Source organism: Panthera onca, chromosome Y (assembly GCF_046562875.1).
Source record: "Panthera onca isolate mPanOnc1 chromosome Y, mPanOnc1 haplotype 2, whole genome shotgun sequence".
NCBI classification, from domain to species: domain Eukaryota; kingdom Metazoa; phylum Chordata; class Mammalia; order Carnivora; family Felidae; genus Panthera; species Panthera onca.
The window spans coordinates 4,332,909-4,352,495 of record NC_138358.1 but is presented as its reverse complement, the minus strand read 5'-3'; the positions used below and the strand labels follow the sequence as shown (position 1 = coordinate 4,352,495).

The 19,587-nt window shown below is 39.4% G+C and overlaps 1 protein-coding gene across 1 annotated transcript in view; it reads right to left on the bottom strand.

The window, feature by feature from the left end:
• Positions 1 to 7,386: 7,386 nt before the first annotated feature.
• Positions 7,387 to 19,587, bottom strand: part of LOC145714997 (uncharacterized) — a 183,029-nt gene continuing 170,828 nt past the window's right edge. The window contains exon 4 of the mRNA XM_081794587.1: positions 7,387 to 8,282. Coding sequence (XP_081650713.1) covers positions 7,546 to 8,282 — 737 coding nt within the window. The 3' untranslated portion in view covers positions 7,387 to 7,545. The remainder of the gene's footprint in view (positions 8,283 to 19,587) is intronic.

Genomic DNA, 19,587 nt, shown 5'->3' with positions numbered 1-19,587 from the left:
GGGGGAAGGGAGAGATGAATAATAGATGAATCACAGGGAATATTTACGGCATTGAAGCATCTTGTAAGACAGTGAAATGCTTGAATCATGGCATTGTGCATTTGTCAAAACTTACAGAACTGCACACCATAGTGAATGCTAAGGTAAACTTGGGACTTTCGTTAATAATAGTTTCCATTTTGGCTCATCCGTTGTATCAAATGCACTACACTGACACAAGAAGTTTACAATAGGGAACACTATGTTTTGGGGGGTAGGAGGAAGAACAGGGGAACTCTGCCCTTTCCAGTCTTCTTCTGTAAACCAAAAGCTGTTTTAAAAAATAAACTCCCTTAATGAAAGGAAGGCAGAGAGACAGAAGAGGAGGGAAGGAAAGAGGGAGAAAGGGAGCTACTTAAAAGTCATGGAGGAAACTTAAATGTGGATTACTAAGTGAAGGGATCCAATCCGAAAAGCCATATGCTTTACGTTTCCAACTATGATAACATTCTGGAAAAACAAAAAAAATCAAAACAAAACGACAACAACAACGACGACAACAACAACAACAGTAACAAAACACCTTCGGAGACAGTAAAAAGACCAGTGGCTATTAGGGTTTAGGGGGAGAGAGGAAGTGGTAATAGGTGGAGCACAGGGCACTTTAGGGTGGTGTAATTATTCTGTATGATACTGCAATAGTAGGTACATACCATTTTACATTTCTCAAAACTTATGAATCTATATAACACAAAATAAACCCTAACTGTTAGTATTGATGATGTGTCTAATGATAATGTGTCAATCAATGATGGCTCATCCACCACTTATAATTAATGTATCCACATTAGTGCAAGGTACTATAGAAACTAGTGGGGGTGAGGAAACTGTATTTTTTGTGCAATTTATCTCTAAATCTAAAATTGTTCATACAAAATGGTCTGTTTAAAAAAACCCTGATTTAAAAAAAAATTAAAAAGGAAACAAAAGAAAACGTTGCCTCTGGGGAAGAGGTGTTCATGGGGGAAACAAAGCTTTTGTTTTGTTTATTGCAAGTCCTGATCTGTAATTTGGATGTTGTGGGGTTTTTTTTTGTTTGTTTGTTTGTTTGTTTGTTTGTTTGTTTGTTTGTTTTAACTATTTGTAGACAATACCTGGATTGAAATTTCTCAAATAAAAAAAAAATCTGTACACATGCCAGAATAGATAACATGAAAAAGACCATATTAGCAAGTGTTGGCAAGGCTATCAAGTATTCAGAGATCACAGACACTACGCAGGCACTACTATAGAAAGAAGTTCATGTAAATTGGTATAACCATTTTGGAAACAGTTTGGAGGAATCTTACCAAAGCTGATAAGTTGGATGACATGCGACCCAGCAAATTCCCTCCTAGATAAATAAATACTATTCTAAAACATGTTCACCAAACGACATGTCCTATAATATTAACTGAAGTTTCATTCATAGTTACCCTAAGCCAGAACTTACCTAAATGTCCACCAAGAATTGCAGAAATATTGTAAACTATTCATATAATGAAATTCTATACACCAATGAGCATAAAGGATCTATGCATACAATAACATGAATATCACTAACATAAGTTTGAATGAAAGAAGCTACGTGTAGGACACATAATTCCATTTCTCTATAGTCCAAAAACAAGCAAAAGTTGTATATTTTGTAAGAAGTCAGAATAATTCCTGTCCCAAAGGAGAGATAGACCATGACTGAAAGAGGCACAGGTGGTCCCTTGGGGTACTGGTACCTTGTTTAATGAGTGCAGGTTCCACAAGTATATTGAACTTAATTTCATTAAGCTGTGCTCAGAATACTTTTAATAATATATGTCCTTTTTGGATGCCTGGGTGGCTCAGTCGTTAAGTGTCCAACTTTGGCTCAGGTCATGATCTCACGGTTTGTGAGTTCGAGCCCCACATCAGGTTGTGTGCTGACAGCTCAGAGCCTGGAGCCTGCTTCGATCCTGTGGCTTCCTATCTGGCCCTCCCCTGCTCACACGGTGTCTCTCTCTCAAAAATAAACAAACATGAAAAAAATAATATATGTCCTTTTGAATGTATACTATACTTCCGTAATCTCATTTTAATCTGAGTGCAGACCCCTAAATCACACCCTTTTTTTCTCTACTGTCTCTACTAAACATTTAAAGAATATGTACTTTAAAACATCCTAGAAGAGAGAAATATATATATGTATATATACGTATATATATATTTATATATACGTATATATACATATATGTATATGTATATGTGTATGCATGTATGTATATATACATATGTGTATATGTATATGTATATAGACATATATGTGTATATGTATATATATTTGTATATGTATATATACATATGTGTATATATGTGTATATATATGTGTATATATATATATATACACATTTTACATAACTTTTTTCAATAGTTGGAAGAATCTAAACATTAACATTTCTATGAATACCTTTCAAAGTAAGAGAAGTTCAGTTTTGAGTCCCCTATAATATTTATTCAAATTTGCTTGGGAGCCATACTGTCCCATCTTTTCTCAGCACTGCTTTCCTTTTGGGCTCTGGATATGTCCCGCATGTTATAAAATTCAGTGTAATGTGACATTGCCAAGACAAGGGAGTGCTGACGATAAGTCATTGCTCTTGCAAAATCTGCAGCCAGGCTCAGTTTTGATCTTCTTGCCACCGGATAAATTCCATCTAGGGAAATTCTTTTATTGTTAATTTCAGCTACTGTAACTTTGACTTGCTCCCCAACCTAGAATATGTTGTTATTCCTTCTGCAGGTGGGAGTGGAATCAGAGCTAAGTCACAGGCATTAGACCCAAATCTAAAGATGAGTGTGTCCATGCTTCAACTGTGAGGCTATCTTTTCCCTATGGTAACAACGTTCTGCTATTTCAAATCTAACTACTGCACTTACTGGTCTCCTTTAACACAGGAAGTACAAAACTCACACATATTGCTTCAAATTTAGTTTTGTACATGTAAACTCACACGGATTTAAAGCACACATTGCCGAGCTTACCCAAAATGAAAATTTCGTGTTGACATTTGACAAGTTCGTGATCGGTAACTCTTATTATTTGTATAAATTCTCAGATAGTTTAATATATATCACAGTATGTTTTAAATATATTTCAGAACATAGGACAAAAATACCCCAAATATCTAAGGAAGTCTAGAAAACCTCCAACAGTGAAAACTACCTAATAAATCAACTTAACCTCACCACCTGCTGTCTCTTTCTTCAACTAAACCCACTCATACATTACCTTCTCATCATTTGTCTTTTGGCTTTCTCAGACCACACTCTATTTTCAGGATGTTAAACTCGCAAGTACCTCTCAGCATATATATTTATTTTCAGCCCACATGCCTCCAATTAATAGCATTTATGAAGCATTTTCTATGTGTTCACCCATGAACATCCTTTTTTAATCCTTTCAGTAGTCCAATATTTTATTTTACTAACCACATGTGATTCTTCAGGAAGCTAAAGCACAGAGTATTTCTGTAACTTACGTACAGTTCTAATGGTTTCGAGTGGTCAATCTTCCATCCCACCGCAGGCAATGTGATCCACAGTTAGTACACTGCTGCTTCCAATTATTGATAGGAACTCAGACACAAAGACAAATCCAGGGCACATAATACTATGAATCCTGCCCTTGCTAGCACTCTACGTCTACCCGCTAGGCTGTAATGAAAATTCTGGCTTTACTTTATTCTCTAGGACAGCCTTTACTGCTGCTACTCTTATGCAGCACACTTACGTTCTTTTATAATATAAAAAAGTGAGTGTTAGGCTTTCTATCACTACTAGAAGGGGGTTGGAGTCAGGACTCAAAATGAACTTTGATGCAGTTTTAAAGTCTTTATTGTGGCAAACTGTGTAATGGTTTGGACTCTGGCATGAAGCATTGTCTCAGAGATTCAGTAGATCATCAGACTTGATGTTGACAAAGTGTTGACTCCCAAAATCTCATAAAAACCATATCTCCAGGCTTCCAGGGTGTTGACGTTAACAAAAGAAATAAAAATTTCTTACATGGTTTTGCGATTCACATGCAAACATAAGATTCCATTTCAAAAACTTTCTAACATCATGAAAAGAGACAGACACCGCATATTCTCTAACACATATGTACAGTTAATACATTAAAAAGAAAAGTACAAGCAGATTTTTAATATTAATCATATGTGCACATTAAACTGTCCCAGAACACAATTCAATTCCATGACAAACAACTGAGTTCTAATTCCCAAAAAACATGACAATCTACCAAAAATATTTACAACACACCAATAAAGCAAATTTTATATATATATAATATATATATATATATTATATATATATATATATATTTAATATATACATATCCACTAAATAATATAAATATTATATATATAAATTATATATGCACTAAAAACACTAATTTTATGAGCTCCATGGCAATCCTTGGAACACCAAAAAACTATGAGTTCAAAATTGCTCAGATTTCTTTGTATCCAAATATGTTTCATGAATTTTTATTCCACAGTGTTGAGAACAATAGTACTATTGTGTGCATACAGCAAATCAATATGTGTCAGCCACCGGTTTAAATTATTCTGGATCAATTGTTTACTCAAACTTGGATAAAACACACAGCACAAAAGTGACAGTAAACAACAATGAAGCTTGCTCTCCATAATTATAACATTACTGGTTCTATAAGGAAAATTAAGTTGCTGGATGACAAGTAGAAGGGGGATAAAAATGACAGCAGGAATTCAAAAGCTTATTTGAGGTGCCAGTCACCACATATAGGCACTCAAGCATAGCAAGGTCATAAACTTCCTCCTTACTTGTGCCATATGAGCTATAAAGGTATGAGAATGAATAAAGACTATGGGATTTATTTCAAAAATCTGTACAACCTAAGCGCAGACTCGTTTTAGAAGACAGTAAATGAATGCCTCACCAGAAAGGCCACCGTGTCAAGTTCCTTTTCACGGTCTGCCCAAAAGGATACATAAAATACTTTCATTTTCCTATTAATATATGAATCAACTATATTAGTTGTTTCTTCACATTTTATAAGTTTTAAAACAAATCTTCAGCAAGGTTTTGCTAAAAACCTAGCAAAAACAAAGATTTTTTTTTAACATCCTGTTTTTTAAACTAGAAATGGCAATATTTTTTAAGGGACCAGCTAAACAACATATTGAATTTAGGATGGACATTCAGATCCAAACCGAAATCAGATAGCCCAGATAACCCAAAGCATGAATGCAAGTTCAAGTGCAATAAAGTAACAAGGTATAGCAGGGAAAAACTAAGATTCTCAGTTAAGTTCAAATAACTGCATGGTGTCAATGGTTGTGTTTCAAAGCTGTGCTGAGCAAAGTTATCCTCCCAGCTACATCTAATTTCAAAACCCTCTGGGAAGCTACCTCGATAAGCTATATGTTGAAATTACATTCTAATATGGTCATTGGATTCATTTTTAATTACTATACAATTATATACAATAGGGAAGTTGTACAAATATGTATCTTTTCCTGAGGGGCTAATTAGCTAAAACGGTTACTTTGGGCAGGGTGGGGGAGAAAAACCTCTGTATTTGAAATACCATTGGCCATGGAAGCTAGTAATGAAAATTTATATAAGCTTCCTATGAAACGAGTATAATTTAACCCTCTGCATCTTTTAAAAAAATTATTCACTTTTATTTACTCATGTGGCAGTATTTGTGACAACACATTATCATTGAGTAGTGAAAAAAAGAATATGAGGCTTACTGGGAAACTGTATATTAGGAAGCTATGCCATTTGAACTCTACAAGCTCAAGAGTCAAAATCACAACTCTCGGGGCGCCTGGGTGGCTCAGTCGGTTAAGCGTCCGACTTCGGCTCATGTCATGATCTCACGGTCCGTGGGTTCGAGCCCCGCGTCAGGGTCTGTGCTGACAGCTTGGAGCCTGGAGCCTGCTTCAGATTCTGTGTCTCCCTCACTCTCTGACCCTCCCCCATTCATGCTCTGTCTCTCTCTGTCTCAAAAATAAATAAACATTAAAAGAAAATTTAGAAAAAAATCACAACTCTCATTGTTCCCCTAAAAAGCTGCCAAGCAGGGAGAAACCATAATATGGAAGATTTAATAGGTCATGTTTCAGCCTGGGATGGATGGTTCTATTGCACAATACTTAAACTTGAAAGAATAGTGGTACAAAATCACTCCTTGGCCCTTCCGATATCGCAGTAAAATCTGGCTGCGGCACCACTGACTAAACACCATTAAGTCTTGCTGCCACCAATAACTGAGGTCACTTGGATAATCAAGAATTCCATGCTGGACCACAGGATATAAACACTATCATAAAAGTGAAAAGTACTCTGTGTGGCTCTCCTGTTTGATCCCTGTGGTCTTTGATTGTCAAACAAAAGACCAATACCTGCTAACATAACTGTGCATGGACATAAGATAATAAAGGAAAGTCCTGGAGCAAAACTGTTAACCAACTGCCATGATATTTATAAGAGTGATGCATAGTAATGTGGATATTTCCTGTTATCCAACAACAATGACAAACACAAGTGAGGAAAATCTCTTTTGCCCAAAGATAACCTCAACCAGTTATTTGGTGCCAAAAAAAATGTACCACCGCTCTAGATCAGTAATACTTCAGAGAATTCCAACGGCTATTATGTATGCAGGTTTAGTCACCACGCTTACCCCTACTCATTTACACTATGTGACTTCCATTTTAAAATAAATTATCCTGGAAAGATTTCCAGATCAGTATGTGAGATTGGTACAAGTCCAAGTCATTTCCGAGTGGATTCCATCCGTGTCCATAACCAGCACCAGGTTTTTATTCATTTATTTTTTGAAATTCACTCATTGGTTTTTAATAGAAACCGTGTGGTTTCTCAATGCATTTTCAATTTTACCTACGTATAAAGAATTTCCCAAGTTAATTTTACTAAACAAAACCTTCCGTGTGTCTACCATTTCCTTTAGGAGCTCAGTAAACATAAACATTACATTTCAATATAAAATCTTTAGAAACGTCTTAAGAATGTGTACTCAGTTGAACTTTGAATCTTTTGGTTTGTAATCACCGTGCCCATGATATTCAAAGCCATACAAATCCTTACATTATTAACAGTGATAGGCTTGAATTTCTTAGAAATTCTTAGAAAAAATCCTTGGTCAAAGAGTTGGAATCCAGTTAAAACTCGGAAAGGTGTGGGATTGAGAATACCCTGTGCACCAACTATTGCAACAACTTTTCACACATATTCGATCTTTCGTCCAGAAAGAGTGGAAGTCAAAAAAGGAAAGTAAAAAGAAAGAAAACAAATGGGGCGGGAGGAGCCGGGAGGTGGGTGAACAGCAAGGAAATTCTAGCTTTATTACACAAGCATGGAACCAAATTCCTTTGGAGGGGGTGGGGGTGGAATGGCTTCTTCTGACAACTTCAGATCAATGAGGGAACAAGAGAGAACATGGATCTGCCCATACAGTCCTGGAGACATCTCAATCTGGGGTTAGGACGAAAGGGGACCTCCCTTGCTGTCCAAAAGTCTTCTCCCTCCGCAGACCCGGTGCTGGGAGGCAGCAGAGGGCACAGCTGCCCCGGAGTCCCAGAAGGCGGCGCCGCATCCCGGGGGCTCGGGCCTGGACCATCTGGTGCTTCTTCGCCCATAAAGTGCACTAGGGGACGCGGTCCCGGCTGTCCCTGGTTCATCCCTCCAAGCACAACCTGTCCTGGGGCTGAGAGGTCGCGCGGCGGTGGCCCGAATCTCACTCCCAGGCACTGGGAAGCAGCGGAGTCTCACCACGGGTTTCAGGTTCACTCCCAGGACTTGGCGCGCCTGACGCCGCGCTTCTGCCAGGCTGCTCTCGACCCACACGTCGCCAACTACGCGGATGGTGGGGAAGGTGGTCAACGTCGGGGTGGCCGCGCTCCCACTCTCCTCCAGGGTGCGACCCCTGGAGCAGGGCCCGGGTGCCAGGGGCTTACAGGGGCTGCTGTCCTCGTGGGACGGTGGCGGCGGGGGCGGCACCTTCCTCTGGCCGACCGCCACTGTGCGGGCTCCGTGGCGCCTCCGCCTGGCAGCTGGCCGGCCCGTCTGCAGGCAGGCCTCCGGGGGCTGCTGCCACCGCGTGTACACCATCTTCTCCTCAGGCGCCTCCAGGGCGGCCCCTCCTGCAGCGCTAGAGGCTCCTTCCCCTGCTGCCAGGGCCAGGGCCTCCTGGGGCCAGCGCCCCCAGCTTCTTCTTGCTGCTCAGGATGTGAGGCCACTAGGGGCCGCCCGCGCTTGCCAGGTCTCGCGGCCGCCGCAGGGCCCTGATGAATTTTCTACCATGAAACCAAATCAGGAGGCAGGCTGTGAGAGTTACACCGCAGTTGCTAGGAGACCAGGCGCTTTGTGAGGTCACAATGTCTGCATATCTTATCACGGTGGGCTGCCCAAAGCTGCCTTAGGTTTGGCTGTGTTTAAGATTATGCCCTTGAGAAAGACCTGCACCTAATCTTACCTGAGAAGGCCCATAATTCTTCACGAGTTCAAGAGGGTAGTCCTAGAGGTGAATGCACGGGTGCTTCAGCCTCCATTAATTCCATCTAACATGAAATGACACTTAACGGTGGACAGTACACACACCTTGCAATCAAACATGACTCTAAGAGGGTTTTAGCTAATTAAATGCCTTGTCATGCAACGCACTGAAAGCCAAATTGAAATAACTACTCTACCCTTTCAAAGAATACCGATATACTGTGCCTTGCTTAGGGTTCCATACCTGTGTTGGTACAGCTCACAGTTCACGAAGCTGTTCTTCACAGCAGCAGCAAACAGTTTGCCTAGTTAGTATCCATGCTCAATTTCATGCAGCCTAGGGAAGACCGAGTCATTGTGTGCTTAAGAGCAAAGCGTCAACGAATTCTGTGTGAGTGGCCAGTAGGGCATTCAGTGCCACTAAAACCTATTCACTACCTACCAATTCATGATATTTCAGGTAAGTCATACACAGGGAGTAAGAGACCATATGGGATTCCAAGGGTAGAAAACGTGTTACACCGTCCGTGTAAGTGCTTTTGAAAGCAACCAGCATAGTCCATCCATCATCACCACATACACAATTCATTCACAAAATACTACAAGGACCACCTACCATGATCAACTGAAATACACTTCCTCATGAAAGGACGACTCCAAAGTATGTGAATCACTAAGAGTGATAAGTCATGGTAACAATCAGAAGAGAAACTTGCCAAGGTCAACGTGATACATGTGACAGGCCTCTGTCTTTCTTCAACTCCTTTTCTCAAACACACAAACAAAACTTTCATCTACGCAGCTTAAGCTACTACTACCTCACACTCATAAAGTGCTGAAAATGGAAAGCTATCCTCATATTCAGTACGAGCAACCCCTTCGATTTCCTTTTTCATTCAATGTAATTTATTTTCAAATTGGTTTCCACGCAACACCCAGTGTTCATCCCAACAGGTGCCCTCCTCAATGCCCGTCACCCACTTTCCCCTCTCCCCAACCCCACGTCAACCCTCAGTCTGTTATCAGTATTGAAGAGTCTCTTATGGTTTGCCTCCCTCCCTCTCTATAACTTTTTCCCCCCATCACCTTCCCCATGGTCTTCTGCTGAGTTTCTCCGGATCCACACATGGATGAAAACATATGGTATCTGTCTTTCTCTGCCTGCCTTATTTCACGTAGCATAATACCCCCCAGTTCCATCCACGTTGCCACAAATGGCCAGATTTCATTCTTTCTCATGGCCAAGTAGTATTCCATTGTATATACATAAACCACAACTTCTTTATCCACTTGTCAGTTGATGGACAGCTAGGCTCTTTCCATAGTTTGGCTGTTGTTGAAAGTAGTGCTATAAACATTGGGGTACATGTGCCCCTATGTCTCAGCACTCCTGTACCCCTTGGGTAAATTCCTAGCAGTGCTACTGCTGGGTCTTCGGGTAGGTCTATTTTTAATGATTTAAGGAACCTCCACACTGTTTTCCAGAGCGGCTGCACCAGGTTGCATTCCCACCAACAGTGCAAGAGGGTTCCTGTTTCTCCACATCCTCATCAGCATCTATAGTCTTCTAATTTTCTCATTGTAGCCACTCCGACTGGCATCAGGTGATATCTCATTGCGGTTTTGATTTGGATTTCCCTGGAAAGGAGTGCTGTTGAGCATTTTTTCATGTGTCTCTTGACAATCTGGATGTCTTTTTTAGAACAGTGTCTGTTCATGTCTTCTGCCCATTTCTTCACTGGATTATTTGTTTCCCAGGTGTGGAGTCGGTGAGTTCTTTTTATAGGTTTTGGATAGTAGCCAATTATCCAGTGTGACTTTTGTACACATCTTTTCCCATTCGGTCAGTTGCCTTTTAGTTTTGTTGATTGTTTCCTTCACTGTGGAGAAGTTTTTTATTTCAATGTGGTCCCGATAGTTCATTTTTGCTTTTAGTTCCGTTGCCTTCGGAGATGTGTCAACTAAGAACTTGCTGACGCTGAGGTCAAAGACGATTTTTCCTGCTTTCTCCTCAAGGGTTTGATGGTTTCCTGTGTGACATTCACGTCCTTCATCCATTGTGTGTTTATTTTTGTGAGTGGTGTAAGAAAGTGGTCTAGTTTCATTCTTCTGCATGTTGCTGTCCACTTCTCTCAGCATCATTTGTTAAAGAGACTGTCTTTTTTTCCATTGGATATTCTTTCCTGCTCTGTCAAAGATTAGTTGTCCATATGTATGTGGGTCCAATTCTGGGGTCTCTATTCCATGCCATTAAGTCTATGTATTTGTTTCTATGGCAATATCATGCTGTCTTGATGGTTATAGCTTTGTGGTACAGGCTAAAGTCTGGCATTGTGGTGCCTCTCACTTTGGTTTTCTTCTTCAGTATTACTTTGGCTATTCAGGGTCTTTTGTGTTTCCATACACATTTTATGATTGCTTGTTCCAGCTTGGAGAAGAATTCTGGTGCAATGTGATTGGGGCTGCATATAATGTGAGGACTGCGTTGGGTCATACTGATATTTCGTCAATATTCATTCTTCCAATCCATGAGCATGGGATGTTTTTCGCTTTCTCTGTATCTTCTTCAATTTCCTTCACAAGCTTTCCATAGTTTTCAGCATAAAGATCTTTTACATCTTTGGTTAGTTTTATTCCTAGGTATTTTTTGACTCTTGTAGCATTGTAAATTGGATCCATTTCTTTATTTCTCTTTCTGTTGCTTCATTATTGGTGTATAAAACACAACCAATTTCTGTACATTGATTTTGTACCCTGCAACATTGCTAAATTCATGTATCAGTGCTAGAGGACTTTTGGCGGAGTTTGTCGGATTTTCCATGTATAGTGTCATGTCATCTGCAAAAAGTGGAAGTTTGACTTTGCAAATGATGATACCTGTAATTTCATTTACTGTCTGATTACTGATGCTAAAACTTCCATCACTATGTTCAACAACCGGGGTGAGAGTGGACATCTCTGTCTTGTTCCTGATCTCAGGGGGAATGGTTTTAGTTTTTCCCCATTGAGGACGATTTTTACTGTGGGCTTCTCATAAATGGCTTTTATGATGTTTAAGGTATGTTCCTTCTATCTTAACTTTCTTGAGGGTTTGTATCAAGTAAGGAAGCTGTATTTCTCAAATACTTTTTCTGCACCTATTGACAGTGTATTATGGTTCTTACGTTTTCTTTTACTAATGTCATATAGCACATTGATTGATTTGTGAATATTGCGCTAGCCCTGCAGGCCAGGAATGAATCCCGCTTGATCGTGTTGAATAAGACTTTCTATATGCTATTGAATGTGATTTGTTGGTATCTTGTTGAGAATTTTTGCACCCCTATTCATCAGGGATATTGGCCTGTAAATCTCCTTTTTTTCTGTGTCTCTCGTTTGGGAAGCAAAGTAATGCTGGCTTCATACAATGAGTCTGGAAGTTTTGCTTTCATTTCCATTTTTTGGAACAGCTTGGGAAGGATAGCTATTATCTCTACTTTAAATCTCTGCTAGAATTCGCCAGGGAAGCCACCTGGTCTAGGACTCTTATTTATTGGGATATTTTTGATAACTGATTCAATTTCCTCACTAGTTATGGGTCCGTACACATTTTCTATTTCTTCCGGTTTGAGTTTTGCAAGTGTGTGGTTATGGAGGCATTTGTCCATTTCTTCCAGGTTGTGCAGTTTGTTGGCATAGAAGATTTTATAGTGTTTCCTGATGATTGCTTGAATTTCTGAGGGATTCGTTGTAATAATTCCATTTTCATTCGTGATTTGACCTATATGGGTCCCCTCTCTTTTCTTTTTGAGAAGCTAGGCTAGACGTTTATCACTTTTGTGTATATTCTCAAAAACACAACTCTTGGTTTCATTGATGTGCTCTACTGTTTTCCTTTAGACTCCATATTGTTTATTTCTGCTCTGATCTTTATTATTTCTCTTCTTCTGCTCGGTTTGGGGTGCCTTGCTGTTCTGCTGCTAGTTCCTTTAGGTGTGCTGTTAGATTTTGTATTGGGGATTTTTCTTGTTTCTTGAGATAGGCCTGGATAGCAATGTTTGTTGTTGTTGCTGTTGTAGTTGTTTTGTTTTGTTTTGTTTTGTTTTGTTTTGTTTTGTTGTTGTTTTGTTTTGTTTTGTTGTGCCCTGTCAGGACTGCCCTTGCTGCATCCCGAAGGTTTTGCATTGTTGTATTTCGTTTTCATTTGTTTCCTTATATCTTTTAATTTCTTCTCAAATTGCTTGGTTGACTCATTTTCGTTAGTGGGATGTTTTTTAACCTCCATGCTTTTGGAGATTTTCCATATTTTTTTCTGTGGTTAATTTAATGTCCCTGCAATTACCACATTCTTATCAATAAGGTTCTGTATGGTTTTAATTAATTGTTTTATATACTTGTGTGTCTCCGAATTTGGTGTGTAGACATTGAAAATGTTTAGCTCTTCCTGATGGAGAGACCCTGAAATTAATATAGAAAGCCCTTCATCATCTCTTGTTACAGCCTTCAATTTAAACTCTACTTTGCATGATATAAGTTGGCTACTCCAGGTTTCTTTTGACCACCAGTAGCATGATAGATTGTTTTCCATCCCTCCCTTTCAATCAGAAGGTGTCCTCATGTCTAAAATCTGTCTCTTGTAGACAGCAAATAGGTGGGTCTTGTTTTGTTTTTTGTTTTTGTTGTTTCTATCCATTCTGATAAGCTATGTTGTTTGGTTGGAGCATTTAGTCCATTGAAATTCAGTGTTATCAGGGAAAGATATGCGTTTAGAGTCATTGTGATGTCCGTAGGTTTCATGCTTACCTTGGTGCACCAGTTTCCTTTCCCACCAACAGGGAGAGAGGGTTACTCTTTCTCCATATGCTCGCCAGCATCTGTGGTTTCCTGAGTTGCTCATTTTAGCCACACTGACTAGTGTGAGGTGGTGTCTCAGTGTGGCTTTGATTTGTATTTTCCTGATGATGAGTGATGTTGAGTATCTTTTCATGTGTCTGTGGGCCATCTGGATGTCTCCTTTGGAAAAGTGTCTATTCATGTCTTCTGCCCAGTTTTTCACTGTATTACATTTTCCCGGTGTGACTTGGGTAAGTTCTTTATACATTTTGTATAGTAACCCTTTACCAATATGTCATTCACAAATATCTTCACTCCTTCCATCGGTTGCCTTTTAATTTGGCTGATTGTTTCCTTTGCAGTGCAGAAGATTTTTATCTAGACCAGGTCCTGATAATTCATTTTTGCATTTCATTCCCTTGGCTTTTGAGACTTGCCAAGGAAGAAATTGCTGCAGTTGAGGTCAAAGGGTTTTTTTTCCTCTTTTCTCCTCTAGTGTTTTGATGGTTTCCTGTCTACATTTAAGTCTTTCATCCATTTTGCATTTATTTTTGTGCACGTTGTAAGAAAGTCATCTAGTTGATTCTTCATCATGTTGCTGTTCAGTTCTCCCAGCACCATTTGGAAAGAGACTGTCTTCTATGCATTGGATTCTCTTTCCAGCTTTGTCAAAGATTAGTTCAGCATACATTTGTGGGGCCCCTTCTGGGTTCTCTATTCTGTTTCATTGGTTAATGTGCCTGTTTCTGTGCCAATGTCATACTATCTTGATGATTACAGCTTCGTAGGAGAGTCGAAAGTCTGGGCTGCCTCCCACTTTGGCTTTCTTTTTTCAACATAACTTTGGCTACTCAGGTTCTTTGGTTGTTCCGTGCCAATTTTCAGATTGCTTGCTCCAGTCTGGAGAAGAATGTTGGTACAATTTTGATTGGTATTGCATTAAAAGTGTAGATTGCTTTGGGTAGTATTGACATTTTAACACTATTCATTCTTCACTCTATAGGCATGGATTGTTTTTTTTTTTTTTTCCTGATTTTGTTGTGTCTTCATCATTTTCCTTCATACATTTTCTATACTTTTCACCGTACAGATCTTTTACATCTTTGGTTAGGTTTCTTGCTAGGTATTTTATGGTTCTTGGTGAAATTGTAATTGGCATTGATTTCTTGACTTCTCTTTCTGTTGCTTCCTTATTGATGTATAGAAATGCAACCAGTTTCTTTACATTGATTTTGTATCCTGTGAGTTTGGTCAATACATGTTTCAGATCTATCAGCGTTTTCATGGAGTCTTTTGGGTTTTCCGCGTTCAGTCTCATGTCATCTTTGAAAGGCCAAAGTTTGACTTTCAGTGATATATGTTCAGTTAAGTGTAGTTAAAAAGAATTTACCCTTTGGGCTCTATGGTAACTTCATAATTGCACAATAAGTGAGAAATAAGCAAGAACTTTGCATGTTATCCCACATTAGGTTTGGTAACTGGTATCTAACTCTTTAAAATATATTGAATTCCTCATGATATGGATAGAAGTATGAAACATCTAACTTCACCCAGTGCACACGTGTGTATTTGTAAACACATATGCTAATCAGCAAAATTGTAATACTAGTGAGGTGTACCAAATTTTACACGTTTATGGTACATATAATATTGTTTTACCGTCTTTATGGTAGCATCCTAAATAAGACATTTGGAATCAAGGAGAGAATCCAGAACCTACAGGGTACATTCTCCATGCTCTATCCTGGCTTTCAAATAAATGAACAAATGGAATTAAAAAAAATAGATTGCACTGGTAATCATGTTTATTGCAATTGTGCGATAACTTTTTATGGGCTCTAGCCATAATAAGAGTACACGTGAATAGGGTTTGGAAATAACACCTATTTATTACTTGGTTTGACATGACAAACTCACTAGCAACATATACTTTCAAAAACTTTTTTAATTTTTACTATTCATTTTTTCAGATATTCTATAAGGCCCAATAATGTATTACTCCACATGTAGAAGAGCAAAGGTAGAAATGGTGAACTTTGCATGTGTTACAATGGCTATCATATAATATTATTTGATATCCTAGAATTTTAAACAATTATACAGCTGCAGGACTCATGCTAGGTATTTAAACCTTGACATACTTTAGCTTTCTGTTTTTCATTATTCAATAGTTTTATTAGAATTAGCTTTTGCTACAATCTCATAACTATTAACTTGGGTAATAGACATCCAAGTTTCCAGCTTATCTGTTTTTGTATCAGTGATTAAAATCAATCCCTATGTCATTGCCTTTTTAATTAACCATGGCTATGGTTTAGTTCTTTTATCACTGCAATACTAAATTCTCTGTTGTCTTCTATGCCTTTTTTCAAGCTCAGTGATTAATCTTATAACAATTATTCTAAATTCTTGTTGTTATACTGCTTTTATCTATTTTGATCAATTCTTTAACGCTTACTTCTCCTGGAATTTCGTCTGAGGGGAATTCTTCCATTTCATCATTGTGGATAGTTTTCTATTCCTTATGTGTTTTAACGTTTTTTTTGTTGCTGTTGTTGTTGTTGTTGTTGTTGTTGTTGTGTTGTTTTGTTTTGTTTTGATTTGTTTTGTTTTGTTTTGTTTTGTTTTATGTGCTCTGCACCTGAGAGCACTGCTATATTAAAATGGACTCATCCCCTCTCCATGGCCTGGCCCTTCTGGAGGTGTGTTTTGGAAAGTGTTACTTGCTTTGTGTTGCTATGACTTTCGTTGTTTGATTTCTCATCTCAGAGTGATTTTTGAAAATCCCACGAGGTTTGCTTTGATTTGCTCCTTGAAGTACCGAATGAAGTAATTGGAGGTTTGCACTACCTTGACAGGGGTTAAAACACTTTAAGTTGCCAAGGATGGATGTTCTTGCCCTTCCCAACAATGGGGGTTTCTCCTGGTAGTGAGATCCTGGAGATGTGATGGCGCCAAAGCCTGGGCACCACAGAGACGTCTCCTCCGAAAGGCTCTGGGCAGCTGCACTTATGAAAGCCGCTCATTTTCTGATTTCCCAGAAGTTACCTTGGGCAAAATTGTGGATTTTTTAAATTACCCGGCCCCATCAATTTCTTCTACCAGCCAGATCTTCGATTGTAGGCAAATGATACCTCAGAGTATGCTTTTCCAATTTGTAAAGGGGAAGTATAACACCTATGTTCAGTATAGTTGTGAGATTATTGGTAATGCCTGTAAAACGTGTGGAAAAAATCCTGGCACATTACACTCAATAAACACTGTATTGTGTTTTGATTTCCTCATAGTTGTCACTACATCCATGCAAACTGTATCTCCAGGGTGGGGTCTTTTGTAGGTCAAAATGTAAGCTACACCATAGAAGCTATCAACGAGGCAAACTGTTTTTCCTATTCTTGAGGAGGTGACCCTTCCCTTTTTTGAATATGAATACTAAATTTGGTGGTAGAGATTATTGAAGACTTGAATGTATATTGCCGTCCAGCACACCGGGAGATAGTTAAAAGTCCCCTATTTCAGGCACTGTGGATATACATATCGAGCACCTTAGGTGTCAGGTGCTATTGGGTTCAAGTACACAGTGATAATCAAACATGCACGCTCCATATATTCAGGATGTTTCAAACCTTAGCTACAAAAGGTACATGTGTAATTACAACTTGTGGCAAATGCTGTTAAATAAAAGACTAAATGTTATCAGAAGGAATGACACAGGGGACAGAATGCTGATTAGAGGATTGACCAACAAAGGTTTCTTGGGGAGAAAAGTCCTTTATTCAAACTTGGACCCGTAGCAAGAACGGTAAGCTAACTAACGAACACAAAATGCATCCTAAGCGGAACCTACGTGGGTCTAATTTGAGAAACCAGGAGAAGAGATGGTCCCAATCACCTAATGAAAGGAGAATGAGGAAAGATGTCATTAGAGGGGTGGCAAGGCAGGACTGCCAACGTCTGGTGGTCACGTTACAGATTCTATGTGTCATTTTGAGTACAGTGGAGATTAGAGGGTTGTTTTAAGCAGAGGAATGAACTGCTCAGATTCAGGATTTTTGGATTGCATTCCTGATGCAGTGAAAAGAATGAACTGGGATTTTGGTTGGAAGGGAAAGGCAGCAAGGGGCTAAGAACGAAAATGGAGAGTAAGCAGAAGGTGTTGAGAAACTAGCTGGCTTGGCATACGTTGGAGGTGGAGTTGAGAACCCCTGCTGCTGAATGGATCACAGGAAAGACTTGAGGAGGGGACGACTGACAATGAGTCTCTTTCCCCTTGAGCAACTGAAGACAATGTCCCATTAACAGAGAGACACAAGAGGGGTCTTAAGTTGGTCATGGATTTCAGTTGCTTATTGATTGGGTATTAATTCACATACTTACAGAAGTTTGCTTAGAATTTTAACTTTTCGTTGTTTTGTGTCTACCGAATTGCTTCGTTATTACCATCTTGAGGTTCTAACTGATGGTCTCCAATTCTTCGCTGTCAACAAGACTTTCTTACATAAGATTATGGAATTGATGGGTGATGTAGGTACCTCATCTTCTACCCAGTCTTGGTCATCGTCACAAATACTTAATGGCCACTGTTGCACAGGAACCTCAAACTCCAACAGGGTTGTTCTCACTGTTCTTGAAATGCCTGCCCCTCCTTTTTTCCCACACATTTGCTTTTGTCTCCTTTGTCCTTCTCCTTTCTGCCTGCCAGCTAGAAATTTGGTCATCCTTACGATTCTTTGTGCTATGCCTCTGAGATGTCTTTACTGATCAACTCAGCTCAGTGGACTCTCCTGATACATGAAACTTGACCTTGAAGTCTTACTGTGCTTTGTATGGTGTTTGGGTTTTTTCTACCCTCAAATATTGTAAGTTTCTTGAAGGCAAAGATGAGGTCTTCCATGCTTCCAGAAACTTTTATAAACACTCAAACATGGTCAAAGTTTAGAAATCTTTCTTGGTGAAGTGGTGGAGTCAATGTCATATCAGGTGGGAGGGGAGTCTGGTGAAGGAATTTTCGGATTCAAGCGCAACCTTGAAACAACGTTTACATCACAAACTAAAGGCAATTACCTAACTTCACAAAAATAATAAGTTACTGCACATATCTTCACGTTTCACAAAAGAGTTATATCATGACCTCTGTTTTCTCATACCTCTCAATGCATATTGGAGACTGAACTTGAAGAACGTGCTTTCAGAGTATTGTGATATCTCAATGTTAACTGTTGCAGTACTTTCTAGAGTCATACTGTTCGTTTTTGGCTTTCATTCTCTGACATATATTCATCAAGACAGATTCTGGGCATGAATCCAAAAAGCAGTTTCAGAAAACTAGAAAATTAAACAGCACCAACTAAATTTTCAGTTGTAACAGTTACTACTAAGGAGATCTCATATAATTCTGTCTTTATCTGGACCATGGAAAATTAACTCTTGCCTTTTCCAGTCTCAGTATTTATGGAGCTGGGATACCAAACTAGGGTATGTCTAGATATTGGATACCCTAATCTCCCACTCAAGTGTGCCATATCATGGAACACATATTTTTCAAACATGTCAAAAGATGTTTCCTTTGAGAATTTGGGGAATTTTCAACATATTATGGAAGCCATGCAGAGTCTCTTAAAGCATATAGGTAGTCTTTTTGTGTAGGAGCTTTATGAAAGAAGAAGAAGAAGAAGAAAAAGAAGAAGAAGAAGAAGAAGAAGAAGAAGAAGAAGAAGAAGAAGAAGAAGAAGAAGAAGAAGGAGGAGGAGGAGGAGGAGGAGGAGGAGGAGGAGGAGGAGGAGGAGGAGGAGGAGGAAGAGGAGGAGGAGGAGGAGGAGAAGGAGGAGAAGGAGAAGAAGGAGAAGAAGGAGAAGAACAAGAACAAGAAGAACAAGAAGGAGGAGAAGGAGGAGGGGGAGGGGGAGGGGAAGGGGGAGGGGGAGGGCGAGGGCGAGGGCGAGAGGGAGGGGGAGGAAAGTGATGTCAATATGCCCACAAAATAATTTTTGCATTGCATTTTATTGTCCAGAAAGAGGAACCCATTGAGAATTCCTTAAACTGGATTCATCTCCTCCTTTTGTCTGGGGATTTCAACATCTACCCTAGTGGTTCTTAAGCCAAGCTCAAATTAGAATGATCTGTGGAACTGACATCCAGACATCAGGGTGATTCTGATGTACAGCCAGGGTTTAAGGCCAAGGCAGCTAACTAAACATTAACGCGCTGTAGTAGATA